Source organism: Candoia aspera, chromosome 2 (assembly GCF_035149785.1).
Source record: "Candoia aspera isolate rCanAsp1 chromosome 2, rCanAsp1.hap2, whole genome shotgun sequence".
Lineage (NCBI taxonomy): Eukaryota > Metazoa > Chordata > Lepidosauria > Squamata > Boidae > Candoia > Candoia aspera.
The window spans coordinates 106,784,668-106,808,739 of NC_086154.1; the positions used below are offsets into that span (position 1 = coordinate 106,784,668).

Sequence of the window (24,072 nt, forward strand, 5' to 3'; positions counted from 1 at the left end):
TGATTATATTACAAAAACAGATACTTACAGCCATAATTAGCTCAAAGGGGTGTTTATACACCCGCACGGGAGACTGGTATTTCTGCACCATGGTTACCAATAATTCGTACTATACAGATCTGAAAATACAAAAACCATAGTTATATGCATGTTGCAGCTGAAACAATAACATTCACCAAGCCTTTGTAGGTCATATATCTAGCACCATAGTTTCTTATTCCACTGATAAAAGCAAAAAGATCTTAAAAACTGAAAATAAGAAGTCACTATGAGAATATTTTTTTTCTGCAACAGCTTTCCATTTTGTTAAAATGCCTCATGCGTTTAGAGGCACCACCCATGAGAGATACTTCATCAAAAACTATTCTATTTCAAGTGTTTAAATCATGGAAAGTGTGTGCTGTCTATGTGTGCATGTGTACGAATATAAAATCACTAGAAGAAAGAAGTGCAATGCAGCATTTATGCGGGACATATGCATTCATTTCTGCCATTACATTTTAAGATTATACTCCTTAGGGTTGCACTCATACGCATAAGTACATTTAGTATTTATTTTCAGATACATTTTTCACCTGAAGGAAACTGGGATCCCTGTTTACTTGCATATTCAAATATATGTAAATCAAGACACCTGGAGTTTCAAGCTACTAATATAAAAATATATTTAAGTGCAGAAGGCTGTAAGACAGAAATGGATGCCTGCTACATTTCTGTAACTTTTGTTTTTGGCTATGGCAAAATTATCTACGTTTAGACTTCTTAGTAAGATGAGCTTCAGATACTGGCACACAGCCATCTTATCTTTGTCCTGTGCATACCCGAACCAGCCAAGTAGCTACAATTAGCCAAAGCTTCCTATTTTGTCTGCACTGGGTATTAGTTAATGGCTTCTAAACAAGCCAAGATATGGAAGCCATTATTAACCTATAGACTGATATTTATTTATTTATTAAATTTTGCCACCCCCACCCCCCAAAGGGGGGACTCTGGGCGGTTTACTATATTCCTGTTTGGATACCATTAGTCATAATTTCTACACTAGAATGGCAGTTTTTAGGTTTTCTGCCCCTTATGTGCTATTTATTAATTAAATATGATTGTTTTACAGCTTTTCTTTTGATGGTTTTAGAACACTTAAGGTGTAAGTAATTTTGTAAAGAGATTACTGGGTAGATTAAAAACAGAAGGAATTAACAATGTCCCAGTTCAGATAAATGAGAAGCTATGGTTAATTGTAATTTCTTGGCTTGTTTTGCTGCTTGCAATTAAGAGAGACGGATAATATTTTGTTCAAACAAGGAGAACAGATGTTATAGATAGTAAGAGATCTGGCTCTCAGCATTTAAGAATACTTCCAGACTATGAGCTCTTGAGACATCTGTTTAAAAAGCTCTTCAAGTTTTTCATTTCAAGGAAAAAGAGGACTACTATCATCCACACAACCATTCTATTTCCCTACTAAAACAAGCGATGCTTTTATTCTGTTGCTAATATAGCCATAGATGTAGTTTCAGCTGAGAAATATAATGATAGATTTATTTACAAAATTAGGACAAGATACATATTAAATAAAATGGAGGAAATTATTTAAAAGACTGTTCTTATTCCCTACTGTTTGTCAGAATTTCTTAAAAGTTGTTCTGACCAATATACTTATATAACACTTGGAACTTTAAGTCCCAAAGTTGGAAGACATTCCCAAATAAGATATACATGTAGTCCTCGACTAACAACCACAATTGGGCCCAGAATTTCCACTGCTAGGCAATGCAGTCATTACTTGAAACATCACGTGACCGCACTCTTAGCAATGGCAGTTCCAGTAGCCCTAGTTGCAGTCATTAGACCAGGACAGTGCCGTCTTAGGCAAGGACCTCACACTTCTCCAGCCCTACTGTGCTTGCCTTTGCTTCAACTCCCCCAACCCTATTTCCCGCACATCTCTGCCTTTTTGGGTGCTCTGCACTCTGCCCACTGCTGACCTTTGCTGTCTTCCTCCTGCTGCCTAGATCCCAGGCCAGCAGCAGGAGGAAAAAGACAGCAAGGGGGAGCTGGAGGCAGCAGTGGGAGCAGCAGGGGGCAGCAGGGGTATGTGGCAGAGTGCAGGGCACCCAAAAGGGCAGAGATGGGGGGAAATAGACAGGTGGGGGGAGTTGAAGCACCCTGCAGTTGTAAGTGTGGGCGGGCTGCCAAGCATCTAAATTTTGACCACATGACCACAGGGGTGCTGCAACGGCCATAACTTTGTAAGTCCCTGCCATAACTTTGAACGGTCGCTGTATGAATGGTCATAAGTCAAGGACTACCTGTATAAGGTATTATATTCTCCAAATTAAATAGCTAATTTTGTCACCTAAACAATGTAAGCTAATTACTAAATTTCTAGCTCACTCTCTCCTGAGGCTCAGGATTGGTAACAATCATTTTAATAAATAAGTTTACTTTAAAGTCATTAAAAACATAAAGAGATCTTCATAAGCACAATAAAGAGAATAATGCAATAGCTTCCATCCACACATTTTCCTATATATTTCATACTATTTTCATGGACCTGCTTCTGTGCTGATAAACACAAATACACACAGAGGATACTAAAAATAACTATCACGCAGCACAACATCCTTAAGGAATGTGTGGAACTGAGTATTACTGCTTATTGATATATAGGTTTTTCAGAAGTGATAACCATACTTTGCTTCTTCAGAGACTAGATAAAACTAGCTATCTTCTTACATTCATTAAAAGGGCAAATAATGAGCAACTTTCTGCAGCTGTGGGGAGGGGGCTCTTTCACCCGAATGACTGCTTCTTTAAATCCATCGGCAATCTGAAGCTAACAAAGACTTTTATAAACAACTAAGGAGAAGAACATGGAAAAAAAGTGAGTTCCTTTCAAAACAAAACCACAATGGTCTACTTGTCAGCAAACCATAAACAAATTATTTATAGTCTTTTTCTGAGATATCCAAGCAGAACTGTCAGCCCAAATCATCAAAAGCCCATACTTGAAAAAACAACTGTTCTTTCCTCTCCCCTACTATTTATGCAGACTACAAAGTAGCACAAAAGACAATTGTTTATTATTGTTCCTATGTTATTAAAAAGTAAATAAACATGGAATCTATTTACTATGCATCAACTTGACAAAGAATCCCAAAATTTCCTTAGGCTGTAGACTACATGGTTTTAGAAAGCAAAGGAAGCCCAAAAGGTAAGTTAGATGACAGGATGGATTCTGAGTTGAACACCCGGACTCATCCCTCCTCCCCCATACCTGTGAATATGGAAAAAGTTTAACCTGGAAAGGAAGCTAGGCATCGTGCCAATTTGAGATGCCTGATTGAGAAAAAGGCTAGGAATTTCAGGGTCAGTGTAGAAGATGAATGACTAAATCCAAAGCAAGGAAAACAAGCATATAGAATAGCGGTGTAGCAGTTTAGAGAGCAAAGTAAAAAGGGGAATAAAATTAGAATTCTGAGATAAAGCAAGGGGCCTGAAAGTAGTTGATTGAGTTCATGTTACTGTATAAGAAAAAGCAGAAAGGCAAAGAGAGGCCAGGCATTCCAGGGCAAGGATGAGGAGAGTTCAGTGGGAACGAAGCCAGGGAACAAGGATGCCCAGGACCTGTGGATCCCAATCAGAGGGAACACAGGAAGGGTGTTTGAGGTGATTTGGTTGGGCAGGAGGGGGAGAACAGATTCAGAACAGGGGCTCCTTCCAGTTAAGGGTGCAAGAATAATGGAAGAACAGGGGAAGAGAGGCGGCGAAAGGACTCCAAAAGGATTCGAAGAAGTAGATGCAGCGGAGGGAAAAAACGCTGAAGACCGAGTGACCTTAGCGTGAGAGAAAAGCGTTTAGCAAAGTTTAGGGTCAAACCGGCGAGCACAGCCTTCCGGTGCGGTGCGGGGGGCAACCCTGAGAAAATAGCGAACCGGGAGGCGCAAGGTGAACGGGTAAAGGACCGAGGCTGGGTGGGACACCTTCCCACGGCAAGGTCAGAACAGGGAAGGCGAATAAAGGCGATCACAGACCATCGTTCGGAGGGGTGCGAAGGGGAAGAGGAAGAGGGACGGAGGAGAGGCAAGGCAGGAGAAGCAGGAGAGCATCACTCCCCAACTTGGGGCCCGCAAGATTCATCGGAATACGGCTCCCACCCCCCAGCCAGCAGGTCCAGATGTGCCAGATGCTAAGCCCCATAAGCCGCAGACAGCGCGGCGGGAGAACCTGGGACCTGGCGCAACAGGAGGGCACGAGCTGGGAGGAGGAAGGGGGGTAGACGGTGAGAAGAGCCATGGAGGAAGAAACCGAGGGAAGCCCACCAGGGTGGGCGAGGAGGAAGCCCACCTTCTATCGCCAAGGCCAGAAGCTTTCCTGCCTCATGTCGGCTCCCCGTCCTTGTGATGCCGCTGGCGATGGAGGGCCCCTCCTGAGTGTTGCTGCCCCCGCCGGTTCCGGGAGGCGACGAGGAGGAGGAGGAAGCCAAGCGACAACGGCCCGGCGTTGTTACCCAGTGGCAAGCTAGAGGAGGAGGGGCCCCGTCGCCCGGCCGCTCGTGCGCCTGCGCACTCTAAAGAACGGCTAAGCTTTCCTCTCCGAAGGAAATGAGCTTTCTGCGCATGCTCACTGTAGCCCGCTTCTTCTCACAAGCTGGCGCAAGTGTGCGGGGTATTTTTCCACGGTAGTTCTTTTTTTTTTTTCTTCAGACAGGATTAAATTTTCACGCTGGGGTGTCTAGTTTATAGGAAAAGTTTATACGCTCGTTGTGCTTTTAACAAAGTGAATTAGTGGCGTGATATATTAGGAGCGAACACTGTTGAGTTACCTCTTTGTTTAGATGAGTGAGTCTTCGGGTTTTCAGCCCGAAACGAGCAAACAAGTCAGAAAAAGAGTGAGCACCCATGCTTGTTTAACAAACCTTAATAATAAATACAAACATTCCAATATTCCACTGCTTACCATTCAGTCATCTGCGTCTGTGATTCTTAGGAAAAATGACTTAACAATAACGTATGATTTCCCCCTAAGTTTTACATCGTTTTTGTGGAATAGCTCAGTAGCTTTTACAGAATGTTGTATTTTCGAACTGCATTTTTAGGATTCGGATTCCTGGAACTTATGAGATGTCCAAGGGGAGTTGCACATGTAGGGTTTTTAAGGGATGAAACCCCATGAAAGATAGCTTGTTTGCTGGGCTGAATATTTCCTTACAAAGGAAGAAACCGTAATAATTGGAAGTGTTCTAGCTCAGGGCCACAACTAGGGTCTGCGTCACCCAGGGCAAACATGGATTCCGCGCCCATTCTGGCGCCCCCCCAGCACTCATGTTGGTGCCCCACCAGCGTGGCACCCCGGGCACATGCCCCGGTTGCCCCCCCCAGTTGCGGCCCTGTTCTAGCTTATATATAATAGCTAGGTTTGACAGATACACATGCAAGGTAATGTTTACTCAGGAAAGAGCACCATCCATTCCTCTGAAATAACTTTAGGAACTGCTTGAGTGGAGACATTCTTATATTTCTATGTCTGCAGGTACACCAGGGCCAGACATGAGAGATGAGACCAAGTGAATGTATCCATCTTGGATACAAGCCAAGCAACCCCCTCACATATACTCACTCACACTCTGTCCCAGAAATAAATGTGGGTGCAAGATTTGAAGTGTAGATGGCATTCATTTTCACATCAAACTGCACTCAGGAATTTCTAGGCCCAAGGAATAGACAGTGGGGATTGAGATTGCCATGGATTTTTTAAAGGTCACAGCTCATTGTTGAGTCCACCCCCCCCCCCACAACCACTTTTTTTCTGACTTGTTTGCTCGCTTGTTTCGGGCTGAAAACCCGAAGACTCACTCATCTAAACAAAGAGGTAACTCAACAGTGTTCGCTCCTAATATATCACTGGGAATTAGGCTAAGGAATTGCCTTAGTTTTCTTCTTCTCTGTTGGCTTCCTCCCAATTTAAGCTCCATTTTAAATTTCTCAGGCTACTGCCAACAAATCTTGCCCCAAAGGGATCCACAAGATGAGCCTTTTCTGCTGTGGCACCCGCCCTCCGGAACATCACCCCCCTGGAGGTGAGATTGGCCCCAATCCTTATGGCCTTTCAGAAAGTCCTCAAAACATGTCTTTTTCATCAGGTTTGGGGATCCCCTGGCAGCAGAGAGCCCACGCATTGGTTGCACCAGTATAACATCTGAATTTGACCCTCTTGCAATCTTTTTACTCATTTAAATTATTTAATTGTTTAACTCTTTTTATATTCTGTTTTAATAGTTGGTTTTATTGTATACCATTGAGTTACCTTGTGTGAGATGGGCAGCCATATACTGTAAATATGATAAATTAATAAATTAATAAAGTACTTCCTTTTATATCTTACCACAGTATAAAGATCTGCTCCAGCATTAATAAACAAACAAACAAACAAACAAATAAAATTATGATTAAGAAAAGCGGGTTTAGTATGAGGATTGAATGAAAAGGAATGCCTCCAATGTTATAGGTCACCAACAACGATGCACTGGAAGCTGTGATGTGTTCTTTAGCTTCTGTTTTTTTTATTTCAGTTGCCATGAAATTGCTATGAGAAAAGGTTGTGTTGCTGTTGGTCCTGAAATGAAAGCCTGCAGTGAGTACTCATCAGTGCACTTTAAACAAAGGGCCATGATTGAATTTTTGACTGCCAGAGGAGTCCCTCCACTTGAAATTCACCACTGAATGCAGGCTGTTTATGGTGATGACTGTATTGATGTGAGTACTGTGTATCTCTGGGCCAAAAAAAGTAAAGATGATAAACCAGGAAAAGTTGATTTGTATGACAAAAAATGAAGCGGACAACCTGTGACAGCAATGGAGGAGCTTCACGTGAGAAGGTTGATCAAGGACTATCGGCAGAGGGAAAGGGAAATTGCTGTCAAGCTTGTCATTTCACAAGGTGTGAGTTACGTGCTTGATGTTCTTCAGTATCAGAAGGTTTGTGCATCCTGAGTTCATCGTAAATTATAGACTCAAAAAAGTAAGGAGGAGGAAGAAAATAACAGCTAAAGAAAAGCCATCTGGAATTAACAAGTATTCAAATTTAACATTTCAGTTTGGGAAGCTTCCCTGCCTCCTTTAATAATTAATCATTTTGAAACTTCACTATTTTGTGAAAACACGTTTAGATTAGGCAATTGTGCTATGTTATGAAGTCCATGTTGCAAGCCAAGCTTCTCATGAAGTTGTCAGTTCCTATAAATAGATAACATTTTCTGAAACTTGACGTTTTTCCTAATCAGCAATTTTTGAATCAGTGTCAGAGCACTACTTTGCATCATTCAGCACAGAAGCTTTCCCAAACTTGATGCTCTTCAGATTCATTGGATTCACATAAACTCCCACCCAGTGTTCCCAGAACCACTACTTTGGCGAAGCAAATCCTTGAACCTTTCTAAGGCCAGCTGAGGAAAATAACAGAGCGGCACTTGCTCTTTCACTGCCATACAGAGTCTCCAAACAAATCCTTCCATTGCCCCACCCTGGCAGGGCTAGTGAAGGCTGTTGCAGCCCCATAAGGGTGCCTGCTAATCATTCCAGCCTCTTACTTAGTGATACACAGATCGATATGCTGGGCTCCATCAGTTTGTACTCTTCTGATGCAGTATCCATAACAGCTTCATGGGTGTCTGTAATGGCTGCAAGGGGACAACAGTGGCCTCTATCTCAGTTCCTCACACACAACCAACATAACCACTGTATGATGATGATTCTTTTGTCCAAGAACCATCAAGTCCTTCCTCCTTCACTTGGAATCTACTCCAAAGACCAGTCTTTCCTCGTCTCTTCTCTGACACTCCTTTCCAGCTTTGTCACATTTCAGATCCTTTGCCCTCTGTCATTCTTCCAGCTCATCTTTTTTACTCTACTCAGTTCCTTCCATCCAACTCCTCCTCTGTCTCCATTCAGTGCTGTGTGATTCAACACAATGTCTTATTTTTTCTCCACGTTGCATCTACTCACTTCCTCATTCCATCCTTCTCATGCCTTCCTCATCCCGCTCTCAATTTCTTTCTTATCCTTATTCAACAGCATCTCTGGTCACTGTCTTCCTGATTGGGCAACATGCAAAGAAATGTGATTACTGATACAAGCTTCACTGCCCAGTACAGGAAATTGCTCCCCACACTCCCTATGGTTGCTTCTTCTCCATACAAAAAAGAAAAAGCTACTTGCCCCCCTGGAAATGCAACCCAGAAACCTGCAACAGTCTGTCTCATGGGGACCAATGTGGTAGATTGATATGAATGGAAAAAAAATTCCCAATCAAATCCCTTTTAGTAGACCAGGTTGTCTTGCGGTAGTGGATGTCGATTACCCATTATAGCCAAATGTCAAATTCACAAGATAAATAAATTGCTTCTCTAGAATATTTGGATTCAGGTGAGTCATCAACAAGGGTGTGGGATCCAATATGTGAAAGCAGAGACAGATTTGGAAAGAAAAGGAAAACAAATTGGACACCATAAAAGTAACTTAGAGTGCTGACTATCTTCTAAGAAAGATCTGATGTGAATGTAATGACAGTTCTGTTACATTTTGTCCACTTTGCAATGTTCAACCTGTACATTTGTAAATAAATACAAATATTGACATTTTACGAACGGGCCTTCCAAAGGAAGTCAATTAAGATAAACACTGGACTACTGACCTTCACACTTCTTCAGAAAGTAAGATAAGCCTGCCTTCTGATGGCCTTTTTAGCCTCCCAGTGAACAGGCACAGGTAGAAACTTGCCACAATGCTTATGCTGTCTTAAATTAGTTTTTCTTTGAAGTTGCTGCCAATCTATATCAAAAAACAAAACCTTGGCTCTTGCTCTTCCCTACCAAGATTCCTTTTTGCTTAGATTCTTGAAAGGTAAAAGATTTGCACGAGGTTAGGGGATCTGTGTGCTACCTTTCATTACTCCACACTGCACCCTCTTCTCAGAAGGGGTCTAGAAAAGGCAGTTATGAATATTTTCTGATTATTTATAAAATCTGTATCACTGTCTCCACTTTTTCTCCTCCCATCTCAATTAAGATCCCACTAGCACCCATCAGAAGTACTTACTCCAGTCTCTTGATTGTTTCAGTTGCCATTTTTTCTTTCTTCCTCCAGGGTCTCTTTGAGATTGGACAGCCAGATTGCCTGTAACACTCCAAATGTGGGTGATATCAAAGATTTAAATAGTGCCATGGTGACACTTGTTTATATGTTTAGGCTTCAGTAGCAATCTATAACACTTAATCTGTTTCCCCTCTTTCTCCCTGCTTTTACTTGGCCACTAACTTCACTCATGCATTCTTTAAAAAAAAATCTCAGGAAATTCAAAACAGTGTTAGCTCAAAAAGTTGACCTTCACTGCCTCATTGCCTAAGATTTACGCAGACTAACACTGGTATGTGCCTGCCTGAAGACCAAACATGACTCATGGAAATTTTGGGAGAGAAAGGTCATATTATTGCCATAGGTTTAGTAGGCCTGCAAAGCATTCTGCGGCAAGTTTCTGTATGGGTCCAGAACTGAGTGCCATCAATTATCATCACAAGATCACTGAAGCAAACTGGAAAACAAAACATGAGATTTGATCTCCTATAATGAAATGACAGTCCTTAAAAGCAGATTACCATGGACTTGTGCATAATTTAGACAAATCGTCATCACAGCAAGTCATTTTTTTTTTTTTTTTAGCTTTGAACATTTGTAGATTTATATTCTGAAATCAAATCTTGATGGAAATTTTTAAAGCAAGAGCATTAAGTATCAAACTGGTAATCAAACTGGTTCTGCATATGTTCTATATCTGTATGCCATCTTTACTGACACCACAACAATTATGGGGATGAGACGTGAACTGAAACGGAGTCCTCCAGAATACCCTATCATGCATAAGCAGGCATGTTTTTCACCCACACAAAGGGTCTTTTGAGTCCATACCAATATTTTTATGGCATAGTGTTTCACTGACCCCAATCCATGTGACTGGTAATAGTAGGGGAATTGACAAAGTGACTATTGCACGTGGTCACTTCCCTAAAATGCATTGGCTCTGATTCATTAGAAGTTGCAAAATAAACACTGTCCATTAAGTGTGCAGAAACTTTAGAACCTTAGGATGGAAGCAGATTTACATCAATCAGGGCACGGGCTCAGCACTGATGCCAAGGATTGCTCCTGGGATTTTCTGCCTACTAAGTATGAAATCTATCTCTAAGCTATATGTACTCCCCCCGCAACCTCTTTAAAGTCTCAATACTGTAGTGTTTTGTCTATTCAGTCTGAACAACTGTATGCACTTTTTAATCAACAAAAGAGAGAAGCACACAAGTGGAAAATATGGGAAGAAAAAAATGGAAGTGATATATGTCAACATGAGCACATAAAGTATGACAGCTCCAGACAAAGCAAGCATGAAAGCAATTGCCATCTACTTCTCTGCCCATCACAGTGGAAATACCTCTGAAGCTCTGTACACGACCAGATAACAAGAACTGGTAAAGTAAAGGGGGTTGGGGGGAAAGAGACAGGGAGTTAGGAAAGAGAGAAAACAAAAAACAAAAGAGCAGCTTACTAAAACAGATTTTTAAAAAATGTAGGTCTTCAGAAGTAATACATAGGAGGAATTTATTCCTGTCTTAAATTCTCCTATTAAGCATTATCACTACAACCCAAACTATTTTTAGGTAAAGGTAAAGGTTTCCCTTGACATTAAGTCCAGTCGTGTCCGACTCTAGGGGGCGGTGCTCATCTCCATTTCAAAGCTGAAGAGCTGGCGTTTGTCCGTAGACACTTCCGTGGTCATGTGGCCGGCATGACTAAACGGAATGCCGTTATCTGCCCGCCGAAGCAGTACCTATTAATCTACTCACATTTGCATGTTTTCGAACTGCTAGGTTGGCAGGAGCTGGGACTAGCAACGGGCGCTCACCCCGTCACGCGGATTTGAACCACCGACCTTCTGATTGCCAAGCTCAGCAGCTCAGCGGTTTAACCTGCAGCACCACCGCGTCCCTTACTATTAAGTAACTATTTTTACTTAGAAGTAAATTCACGTAATTTAATGAGGCTTACTTCTAAGTAAATCTGTACAGGGAATGAAGTCTTGGTGGTTTATGAAATGAGTAAAACGTCACTCTTGCTGTCTTTTCTGTATGATGATGAACACTTTTAAGGATGGAAACAAACTGGATAGAATTTTGTTCTGCTTGCAGTCTGAAAAGATTAGATAGAAAAATACTATGAAGGATGATATAATTTGATTCAAAAGTATAACTACTTGATAACTTGAAACTGTCACTGGACCCTACTATACTGGACAATTTTCTCCCAGTCTCCCCCCTCCCCTTTTTGGGGAAGGTGGTTGAGAATGTGGTGGCTTTACAGCTCCAGAGGATCCTGGAGGAAACGGATTATCTAGACCCCTTTCAGTCAGGTTTCAGGCCCGGTTATGGGATGGAAATGGCATTGGTCGCACTTAATGGATGACCTCTGGCAGGAGCAGGATGGAGGCAGTGCATCCATCCTTGCTCTTCTTGACCTCTCACCGGCTTTTGACACCATCAACCATGGTGTCCTTCTGGACTGACTTAGGGAGTTGGGGGTGGGTGGCGTGGTTCTGCGCTGGTTCACGTCCTTCCTCCAGGGTCGGTCTCAGTCGGTGTTGATAGGGAGCAAGAGATTCAGCCCACGGCCCCTACTTTGTGGGGTGCCACAGGGCTCGGCACTCTCTCTGCTCCTTTTTAACATCTACATGAAACCACTGGGTGAGATCATCTGTCACTACAGGGTGAGGTATCATCAATACGCTGATGATACTTAATTAGACATCTCCATCCTGGGTGAAGTAAGTGATGCTGTGACCACCCTTTCTGAGTGCCTGGGGGCTGTGGGGGCCTGGATGGGGAACAACAGGTTGTGGCTGAACCTGGGGAAGACAGAGTGGCTGTGGATTAATGGCTCCTCAATTTCTGGGAAATTGTCATCATTAGTTCTGGATGGGGTCACACTGCCCCAGAAAGACCCAGTGCATAACTTGGGGGTCCTCCTGGACTCACAACTCCTGCTCAAAGAGCAGGTGGCAGTCGTGGCAAGGAGGGCCTTTGTGCAACTTCGTGTTATGCACCAGTTACGTCCCTTCCTGGAACGAGACTGCCCTTTGAACAGTCACTCATGCCCTGGTAATCTCCCATATAAACTACTGTAATGCACTCTACATGGGGCTACCCTTGAAGAGTATCCGGAAGCTACAGCTGGTGCAAAATGCAGCTGCGTGGGCAATCTTAGGTGCCTCAAGATCAGCACATGTTACTCCTTTGCTCCACAAGCTGCATTGGTTGCCAGTATGCTTCCAGGTTCAATTCAAGGTTACCACCTTTAAAGCCCTACATGGCATGGGTCCAGGCTACCTAAGGGACCGTCTCATCCCCACTACATCAACCCGTCCCACCTGGTCATGCAGAGAGGGCATGCTACAGACCCCATCTGCAAGGGAATTCCATCTGGTGGGGTTCAGGAGGTGGGCCTTCTCTGCAGCAGCTCCCACCCTTTGGAACACCCTTCCCCCAGAAGTGAGGTTGGCCCCCTCCCTCCTGGACTTTAAAAAACAATTAAAGACCTGGTTTTGTCACTACGCCTGGGGCGGGAGGGAGAATAGTCACTTCTGGGGATGGCTAGTTCCTTAGAGTGGCCCTGTTCGGCTTGCAGGTCATAGAGAACTTTTTAGCCATCAGGTTCCTACCATACTTATATTTTATTATGTATTATATTTATTCTATAGTTTTATATGGCTTTTTATATGTGTTTTATTGTAAACTGCCCAGAGTTCCTTTTCTGGGGAGATGGGCGGTGATAAATTTGATAAATAAATAAATAAATAACAGCATGTGGACTGAAGAGTTGCAACAATGGAATTCTGAAAGCCTTGCTTTCTCAGTTGCTAGCTAAACAAGCTCCTACAATAACACATCTGTGGCTGTAGGATAAAATCATTTGCTTTGCTTCTTGCCTCATATGGGTGGCTCCAATGGAACACAATGACCCAGGGAATGTTTCAAGTCTTAGATGTGTCCAAACCTGGGGGAAGGAAGAAAAACAAGCCAGGTGCTCAACTTCATATGGATGCCTAAGTACTTGATCTCAACACTGGGCCTTTCCCCAGGGGTATCAACATACCCTGGCATCTTCTTTTTCCACTATAACTCTCTGATACAACCTTCATCTCATCCATAGCCCGTGAGTGAGACTGAGCCTTAAAACATCTTAGCTGTATTGGTGTTAAAGTATTATTTTCCCTCTTATTCTGACATCATCCAAGTGCAGCCTTGAACTGTACAAAGTCCCACTGCCTTGGAGGGAACTCGGGGGCCTGGCAGCGGCTGGAGACAGTAGAAGCATGATAGGGATCAGCAACAGGAACAGCCAATTTCATGCTGATATAATTTTCTGAGGACTCCAGGATGGGGGAGAGCACTTTGAATTAGCATTGGTAAAAGAGCTAACAAGCACCAGATCCAATGGTGCATGCACCATGCATGGACAGAAAGACAAGGCTTGCATCACAACACTGCAACTGCCATCTTGCCTGTTTTGAACCCTGCCACACACACACACCCCATACTGCTGTCTGGATCTGTGATCTGAGGAATACTGTTTTAGCATCAAAATCCCCAATACTTCTAGTCCTATGGCTAGAATGATTCTTAATTTAAAAAAAAAATATTAGCAGGGTTCTGACAAAGGGTTTTAAAAGGAAGATAAATGCTGGGATCTTTGAATAATTACAATAATAGAATGAGTTTGTTTTTGCAACCTTTATTCTGCTTCTGTAACCAGGGAGAAAGCACTGAGTTCCCTGGAAGTACTGTCAGCAACGTAACTCCCCTGCTTCACCTCTGAGACCTCACAGGACTCATAATTTCCACAGGATAATTATACAGCCTACAAGCCCCAAAGTTGACATTCTGAGAGACACAGCTGGGAGTCCCACAAAACCTAAATAAATGCCCCACCCTATAGCACATTCCAGAGGTTTTCTATGCTTGGAGGAAATGTTTCCAGCCCTGATGGTTAACGCATTTCTAGCAAGCTTACAGCAAACAGAATAGCAATCACTGAAGTGGGTGGAGGGTATTCAAATAAATCCTGATATATAAAAAGAAAAGTCTAAAATACATACCAACTGCAAGGCAGATTATGAGACAGTAAAAGACAAAAGCACTACGTAAATTGCAGTTAAAATAATAGCAACAAAACAGCAGGAGTAGCAGAAAATATCAGTTAATTTTAACTAAAAATGAGAGATGGTTTTGTTGTCTGATTAAAAAAGAAGACCCCCAAATTTACTTCTGTGGGATTGGGGGGGGGGGAATGATGAAAATGCCTATTTTTGTATTTCCATCTACTGTACCACAATTTTTTTACGGGTCAGGTTGGGATTGGGTTGGGTATGTGAGAGAAAGGTCTCAAAGATGGAATAATATTCACAAATATTATTCCTCCAGGCTCTCTCAGATTTGGAAAGACTGAGATTTCCAGGATTTTGAGACTCCTAGTCCTTTAAAAAACAGAAACAGCAGCATGCAATTTGTCTGAATTTGAACCTCTCCCCTCCCCAAATGCTCTCCTGCCTCCTCACAACCAGCCTTTATTCCTTTCATAAAGGAAGAGAGGATCTAAGTAAAAAAATTTTTGTTGGATATTAATTCCTAGCCTAATATTGTAACAACAAATGTTTCCAGTCAGATCCTTCAGGAAACATTTAGTGATAAGTGGGGGAAGGCCTTGGTTTGCAATGTTTCTTTTCCAAGTTAGCCAAATAGCATTCAAGATTATCTTCCATGAGAATTATCTTGAAGCAACTACCGGATTCCACACATAATTAAGGCAGTGACGGTCGATATTCTAAGGTTTTGGATTGAGTCAGTATATGCTAGTCACAACCTGTTAAGAATTTGTCAGTCATCAGACAAATGAATCAGAGTCTGGGGACTGTGATGGATTAAATGAGATTTTAAAACCCTGAAACTGAGGGTAAACAAGCTGTATTTGTTATGGTTTATTATGGAGGTTATGGTGTGTAGTTAATATTGACCTCTATCAGTTGATCATCTATTTGTTAGCTGATTAATCTATTGATCACACTGTTTAGAGCTTACAGCCCTAAAAATAGCAATGCTCTACGGGCAGGAACGTGGGATATAAATTATAAAAGTAAATAACAAAAGAATTGAACTTATGAAAACAAATTATTGTTCCTAGCAGCTTTTTTTAAGACATGAAAGGAGGCATCAAAACCTGCCTTCAAGGGGAATTCTTTTCTTGTTTTCCTGCCCCTGGCCTTTGATTTGCAGCTGGTCTCAGAGAGCTGCAGAATCACGGAATGCAAAAACCTCTGTCACAGCTGAAGCTCTCTATTTCTGGAAGAAATAAAACTGAGAAAATACCTTCTGTCTAACACCCTTAGTGGAAAGGTGGCAGCTCTAATTTTCTCCCTTATTTTAGCTTATTTAGAAGATATCAGGCTATATAGAAACAATAAACCTGATCAATATGAATCTGAAATTATTGGCAGTTCAGGGGCTCTTGGTGAAATATAATGAAGAATTATTGTGATTGCAAAAGGATGTATAGGAAAATACATAGGCTGCAGTGGATACATATACAGCTGAGTTTTAGAATTAGTATTCTCAAGTCCTAGATCAAAGTCTAGACACATCAAGAGGATCTTGGTGCAAATATTACTAATTAGGTGGGTAGAGAGAGCAAGTGAGAGCAAGCAGGAGCATTATAAGTCTTTGGGGAGCTGGCACAATGCTCTTGAATCAGGCCTACTGTGTATAGATGCTTTATCCAGTGGTACATTCCCTTTACACCCCACATGCTTACTATAGACACAACGATGGCATTATCGGACATTTGTCCTCAAGAGAATGATGCAAGCAAGTGCTTATTCAAAGCAAACTCACTTCCAGTACTGCTGCATCTAGCGTATTCTGCACTGATAAGCACATTTGTACTTTTTTTTTTTAAAGTCAGGGAGAGAGAAGGAAATAAGACCAGATGAGGCTTCGTTAACAGAACACTTTTTATAATTTCTGCTGATAAAGGCACTCTGAAAAGCAGCAGGCAGCCTTGGTCAGATTCTTGGCAGGCAAACCTATCTACTCTCTAACGAAATCTCAGCGAGAATTTAGGTCATAAGCTCTGTTGAGTTTATTCTGAACAGTTCTTTAAATAGTTAAGACATGGTTGTCTAATTAAGTCTGGCCATTAAAAAATAACAGGCAGTGTGTTCATTCAAAAATGCGTTCATGGTTATGTTTTGCTCAGCTTTCAGATTCCTACATGGAGATGGCATTAAAAAATACTGTATAAACCTGCATGCAGCATAAAAGAAACCGTTCACCACACCTAGTTGCTGAACAATTTCCCTCTTCGGACTGCTTTTAATAAAGACTTGTTGTAATGTTTCTCCAGAGTAGTGTTTATCAGTGTAATGATCAGTGGGGTGATAAAAGACGTTACCTGTTTTGCTTTGATGCACATCTGATTTATGTGGGACAATGGCAGTAAAGAGCTGAAACCCATGGGAAGTTCTGTTCTTGTGATATTGTATCTCTGCACTGACTGATCAGGGGCTAGGGTTTGCTTAATCACAGTTTGTAGACTGAAGCACAGCGGGCTGGGTCCATGAACTTGTCAAGCCATCAAACAGTGTTAACAAATCCAGTGGCTAGGTACATACAACACATTGATTCCAAACTAAAGAAACCATACTATTACAGTATTCACTTATATGAATCCAGAGAATAAATAAATATACAGTACTCCCCAGTACTCACTGCTCTATTTGTACAGAATACAACAGAGGCAGCATTTGTATGTCTAAACAAATCATCTATTGGTAAAACAATCACACTGCCTTTGAATATTAGGGTCATCAGAAGCTTCTTTACACTATTGATCAGCTTAGCTCCCATTTTCTATAGCACACTTCCCTATCTGGGCACACTCCAGATGCAGTATAATGAATTTTAGTTGTTGTCATTCCTGTACTTTCAGCAACTTTCCAGGGATTCAAGCAAGGCTTTTTCCAATTCTGTCTGAAGATGCAAGAGATTAAAGCTGGTCTCTCTGGCAAACAAAACATGCACTCTGCTGCTGAACAACAGCCTCTACCCTTCTTATAGAGTCTATATATATGCAGCCAAAAGTACTGGTACCCCCTCCACTTTTGCAGAGGGTCTGCTATATGGACTATGGAATAAAGTATGGTGGATGCCATTTACTTGTGCCAATTTTAACTTATTTCATGGCAAATTGGGATTCTTTGGGAAAAAGTGAATGTTACCTATACTTTGGCCACATCTGTATGTAATTCATTCTCTTGCTGATACAGCAGTCTTTCCTGAACCAGTGACCTCCAGAATGTATTCTGCTTTTTCTCAGAAGCTCAGTGGAATCACTAGCACTCCCTCCCTTAATGCTTTCTACAGTAATGCTTCTGTAAGGGAGGCTGGCTGAGACAGAATCCAGTGAGCTTCTATGATTGAGGATAGATTTGAACATGGATTTCAGAACTGTCCAGCACCTTAACCAGCATGCTGCATACATTGGACTTTCATAATTCCCAGCCAACACAACCAATGGTCACAGTGGCTAGTGATTATGGGAGATGGCTCCACCCATCTGAAAGACAAGGCTTGCTAGGATAAAGAGAAGATGCCCCTGGAATATTGAATATTGCCTGGGTTGCCTCATCACACTAAAAAGTACTGTTGGTCATTGTTGGTAGCTTGCTGCAGTGCATGATTTAACTTGCTAATCATAATTTTTAAAAGCTGTGGGCTACTGCATTGTGGGAACCCAGATCTTCCAATTGCTGAACTCACATACAGCAGCATCATCTCTCCCACGAATTGAGCCAACATTGTGGAGGAGCTATAGCTTGGATCCTTCTACTACCTTGCCTCATATTGCTTAAGCTGTGGCAGAAGGAATTACTTTGCAATGCTTGTCACGCCTCAAAGCTAGCATTAGAAAGACTCCTTTCTTCACAGCATTATATAAGCCACAGCTTAATTCACTCCTTGTATACTGCAAAGAAAAGGTCACAGATTTCAAACCATATTCCTGGTGGACACAAAGAGAGGTTGCATGAGGCATATGATACCTGCAGTTACTACAATACCCATACCCCTGCTGTCATTTGCTACTTTCCCATGCAAACCACCATTATGGAAGTATTTCTATTTTATCTATGTAATGTAGTTCACAAATTATTGTGACAGAAGCTGCGCTGCCATTGCATCCAATTGGCTTTTGTGAACAATTTGCATGTATCAGTAATTACCAGTTACTAGTTGAGTATTTTATTCTTTTGCTATTTAGCCTTCTATGTTGTGACATTTTATGAAACAGTATCCAGTGTTCTTTTTAAACTGGTATAGCAGGAAGTACAATAACTCCTTGTATAAGAACTCCATCTTGCTTGATCGCTGCAAGTTAAACCAGTTTTGTCAGCCAAAAAATTATTTGCAAATGCTCAGAAGCACAATTCTCTGTAGATGTCCCATCTAATCAACTTTTGCTCTAATTATTTCATAAAGTATATTTTCATAATGATTTAATAGGGAACTGCTTAGTGGCTTCATGGCAGTTTTAATTGTGCAAGGAAACCTCCCTAGTCTACATGCATTTAAATGAATACTTTTTTAAAAATTGTGAAATGCCACTCTAAGGGAACTAGATGCAGAACCCCTAAAATGACTACATTTGTATGACCTCCATGAATAAAAGTGTGCCTCCCCATGAAGAGGCAAACAAATCACAAAGGAATCAAGCCATTTGATGAGCATCCTGAAGTCTCACACAAAAAGTCACATCGTCTGTGTTATGACTGACATGTCGTCATTTGGCCCCTTTGCCCACCCCACCCCAAGTCTCTACTGAGCAGTCTTACTAAAAATTGGTGGCATAATTTCTCACCATTTTGATGTAGGAAATGCAAGAAAACAGTTGCATTTAATACCTTTCGTAGTTCTAAAAATTAAGGAGTTTTGCTTCTTATTCCATCTACCCTCAAAATGTTACATTTGACCCGCCCACACCCCTGCACTACATCTGAAACTATAGATATTTGGGCTTTGCAATAGGGGTATCCTACTTCCCTAATATTTTCTCATTCTATCTTACTATTAGATACAAAATCTGGAACTACATATCTGCATAAAAAGAACATTTCAGCTTAAATGAAATGAATGCAAAACCTAACAACTTCAACAGATGAAATTGAGGATCCTGCTAAACTCTTGTTAAAAGTACATGGCAAGGAAAAGACAAAATTACTCTATGCACTAATAATGGAGTGAATAAAAACTATATCTTAATGGTGGGGAGGGGAGGTTGTTATTATTTCCTGTTTTTAATTATGTACACCTAAGTCCCACATCAACTGATTAACTACTAAAGTAAATAAAAATAGTAGATCAGCTTTCCCCACTGTGGTGCCTCCAGAAGCATTGGATGGCAATTTCATCACCCTAGCCAAGCTATTCTCAATCAGTGGCTATTCTGGAGGTGGAATTATGGGAACTGTAGTTCAGGATAATTGGAGAATGCCATGACGGCTAAGAGACCAACTACACAAGGCATATATACTGTAACAGTCTCTATATGATACGCCATAGAAGTGTTGAGGTTTTTGGAAACCAGAACTTACTTTTCTCAAATACAGAGCACATGATTTGTGATTATCTTTGAAGCATTAAAAAAAACAAACAAACACACATTGACCTCCCTGAAACTTTACAAAGGAATTTTGCAGCAGCTGGTAAGTATAGAAGACAGCAACCTGTTGTTTAGGCAATAAGCTACACTATGTTATGAATCTGAGAAGTCTCCAAAAAGATTACTGAAATCTAAAACAGATTTCTAAATTCTGGAATCAAAAGCCTTGTTTATTTGTTAAATGGAAAAAAAACCTCAGAAATGTTTGTAGTCCTGCTTTCTTGTATTCTTGCTTTCTTCTTTCTCTCTCTCTCTCTATATACAGTATACAGTATACATATATATGTGTGTGTGTGTGTGTTTGTGTGTGTGGACAAATTTGAAAGGTTATGGAAGGATACAAGATGCAACAGTACTGGAGGAATAGCTCACAAGGGTTGAAGAATGTAAATAGAAGGATCGTTTTTATTGATTAGTAGAAACTTATATAGAGCCTTGCCCAGTTTTTATCAGAACCCCTTTTACCTTCAGGCATTTTCTCTATAATGATGAGGAAGAGAAACAGCAACAACCAATTAACAGAAAGATTAGATCTTTTTAGGTTTTTGCACACAGCATAGTCTCCAGCAGAGAATGCATTCTACAGGAAATTACTGCCACTTTCCTGCCCAAGGCACTTTCTTGAAAAATACTCCCAGAGTCAAAGTATCCCTCCCCATCTCATGAGTGGGGGTGGTCATAATTCTACCCAGGGCCCATACAAGCTGTTCTTCAACAAGCTATATGTAGCTCAATAGCCAAGAGCAGGAACATTTGACTCAGACAATTTCTCCTACGTACCATAGGCTGAAGAAATTACCATATTTTTGTCTGACCCTGTAGGCTGAAATAAATGGGATTATAGCCAATTTTAATGCAATCGCAAATTGTTCCCTCCAGGGAAAGTTGGTACAGAGTGCAAAATCACAGGATGTAAGAATGTAATGTGCAGTGTTTTGCCAAATCACCTTGTTCTTTCAACAAGATTTGAAAACAGTTTCCCTGAAGTATTAGACAGTTCTGCTAAACTGTTTCATCATAATTACATATTTGTGTAAGCAAGAACAGCCCTTTTTTCAAAAGAAATGCTTATGGTAAAATAATGGTGGTGGTCTTTCCTCAACTACTCAGAGGTGAATCTAGGAACTTTTCCATACAAAATATATGGGCTACCACTGAAAGTTGGCCTCTTCCCCAAGACTGCACTGCCTCTTGTTTTCACCAGTGTTACTCAAGAAAATAAGATCTGCCTTGACTATTTGTCTATATCAGCCAATATTTGTAAAGGCTATAGGTTACTAAGATCAATGTGCTATCCTGGATATATTGAGCTGGAGACTTGAGCCAATCTCCTCACCTCCTCTGCCCCTAATGTTGTGACAATGGCCTCTGGCTGACATCAATAGTGTCGAGGCACCTCTGGAAATTGTCATATCAGAAAAACAAACCAAAAAGCAACTCTGGGAGTCACCCAAGCTGGTTTCATGTCTAAAGTGGGAACAGAATTCAGTCTCCTGGTTTCAAGCTTGGAGTCTCTAACCACTACACCAAACTGGCTCTAGATTGCCCAATATTCAAGGATCACTTTCTCAAGTGATCGTTGATTTCTCCTAAATTTCTCAGTGATGATTTTCAAGTGTGACTGTTGTCGAAGAAAGGAATTTCAAAAAGAAAACCCTATACGAAACGACTGAATAAAAACTTAGAATTTTAGTTCTATCCCCTGAACTGAGACAGCAGATTTTTATCATTTTACATGTTGTATGTTACCAGTGTTGGGTAGTTTTCTATCTGATTTACTTTCCAAATGGTTGCTGTGATTTTAAAACATACACTTAAGCTGTCATTTAATTCTCACCCCCGCCCCCATTTTCCTTTGTGTCTGGACTCCCTGTGCCCCGTTTCTGGAAAGACACGCTGTGCATTTGATGAAGTGAGCTGGGGTCCACAGCAACTTAGGGCATAATCAAAGTGTTATTCTCATGTTACTTTCATGTTACAGGATGCACTTAGTTCCCATTCGTTCCCGTTTCAGGAGTGGGAGCAAGGCTTTCCTTCTTTAGCCAGATCTTTTGAGTCAGATTAATAACAATTTGGCTTTTTAAAATCTGGTTTTAATGTTTTTTCATATCTAGATTCTGCTGTTACTGCATTGATTTTACTCCTAGCTCTTTTGAATAAGAGATGTAAGATGTAAAAATGGACTACCTATAGTATAAGCTGAAATACCTTTTAAAAACAAAAAATAAGACAGGTCAGTGTACTCATCTCCCAAAATTGAAAGAATAGTGTCCTCCTAAAGATCATCTAATGACTTCACAAAGGAGGCAATATTTTAACTAGGGCAAAGTAAGGAAGAAATTGATCCCAAACAGTACACCTTTTTCCTCCTTCCCTTCTATAAGGAGTGGAGAAAAACCAAGGCATGTTGAACTAACATATTTTAGTTCTTGGGAGGAGCCCCTTCAAAGTAAAAGGCTCGGTCTGCCTGCAAGGGCAGCTTTGACAATGTCTTGGTCACTGTGTTCCCTTTCAGAGTATGGTCACAGGGTAACTGGAACTCAGCAGAACTAGCAAATACCACCGTTGAGGGGCTTCAAGAATGGCTTAGATTGAAGGGCTTTTAGTGGTTGAGGAGAAGCTTTGAGAGAAGGAGTCCACTGGATTGGCTACATTTGGCTCCTAGGCCAGATGTTCTCGTACTGGAGACTATCTGGCTTATAGTTCAGGCCTTACGTCCATGTTTCACTTCATCTTATGGTTGTATCACACCACAAAACTTTCCAAAGAGCTGTTTTTATTTATTTATTTTCTATCCCGCCTTTATTATTTTTATAAATAACTCAAGGTGGCCAACATAGCTAATACTCCTTCTTCCTCCTATTTTCCCCACAATAGCAACCCCGTGAGGTGAGTTGGGCTGAAAGAGAGTGTCTGGCCCAAGGTCACCCAGCCAGCTTTCATGCCTAAGGCAGGACTAGAACTCACATTCTCCTGGTTTCTAGCCCATCACCTTAACCGCTAGACCAAACTGGCTCTTGGGGAACTCAGACAGAGGGGAGATGAAGGTTCCAAAGTCTTTAGAAATTCAAACAGAGGCAAAGCATGCCATCAGTTGTGAAAGGGAGACTTCCTTCTCCAGAGAGTAACATAACAACAGGAAATTGAACTGATGGTGTGACCACTTAACAGAGACAGATCAAAAGGTTTATCTTGCTAAGTACACATTCTATTACAAATAGCTATCTGTCCACAGATTTTAAAGAAGTGTGTTGGCTAAAAAAAACTTTAAAACCAGGAGACTTTTTGAGTGTTGCAAATCCAACATCCATTCATAACCTTTGGTGCTAGATGAGAAGGGAATGGTCACTCCCATGTAATTTGATCTCTCATTCCTATAACAACAAAGTATTATTTAAGGTACTTCAAATCAGTAAACAATTTTTATTAAATCCTACACTAGCCTTCCCCAAAACTGGTGCACAACAGAATAATTGTCATGAGTACTGATGGCGAGCAGGAGGGGGCCTCTATCCAGGGGGGAAAACGCATGCGTAGTACTGAGGAATTAAGCAGCCATTCAAAGAGACACAGATCAGACCCGTCTTGACTTTTGGGGTTTATCTGTCTGGGTTTTCCCACGCTTCTTCAGTTTGTTAGGATTCTGTCTTATGTAGCAGTAATAAACACTAGAGACCTATTCCTCGTCTCAGCGTGATTCCTGACTGTAGGACATCAATCCTAACAAACTCCTACTTCCATTGAAAGAGGGAGGAACAAAGAAAAATAAAGGAGAGACATTTGGAAAATGTCTTCGGAAAACCAGGAAATTCGGCAATCCATCCAACAATTGGCAGCAGCCCTGCAACAACAACACCAACAAGTAGATCTCCAGATCAACACATTATAAGCAGCCATGCTACAGCAGTTACAACAACCAGCTCCGATTAACCCACAACCGGTGCCAGCAGCAGCAGCAGCAGCTCCGCCAGTAGTCTTGAGATCCCAGGACAGTCTACCAGAGAAGTTTGGAGGAGAAGCAGGACAGTTGAGAACCTTTCTTACACAGTGCACAATGTTTTTCTACAGCAGACCGGCAGAGTTTCCCACAGACAGAACCAGAGTCACCTTCATCCTAAGTCTGCTAAAGGGACCAGCAGCCAAATGGGCTATTCCCATGGTGGAGAGCAACGACCCAATTCTCAACGACTACCCCAGAATTTTCTGGCAGGGTTCCGAGCACACTTTGACGACCCGATCAGAGAGGTCACTGCCAGCCGGG

At 41.4% G+C, this 24,072-nt stretch overlaps 1 protein-coding gene across 3 annotated transcripts in view; it reads right to left on the minus strand.

Annotated features, from left to right (window-relative positions):
• The window catches only part of SEC14L1 (SEC14 like lipid binding 1), an 84,415-nt gene that overhangs the window by 36,418 nt on the left and 23,925 nt on the right, over nt 1-24,072 (minus strand). The window contains exons 1-2 of one of the 3 annotated variants that reach the window (XM_063292882.1): nt 8,004-8,066; nt 29-119 (exon numbers count right to left, since the gene is read on the minus strand). In XM_063292882.1, the coding sequence (XP_063148952.1) occupies nt 29-91 (63 nt within the window). In that variant the 5' untranslated portion in view covers nt 92-119; nt 8,004-8,066. Of the gene's footprint in view, nt 1-28; nt 120-4,347; nt 4,539-8,003; nt 8,067-24,072 lie in introns of those variants that run through there. The other 2 variants (XM_063292880.1, XM_063292881.1) reach the window with 2 other exon arrangements.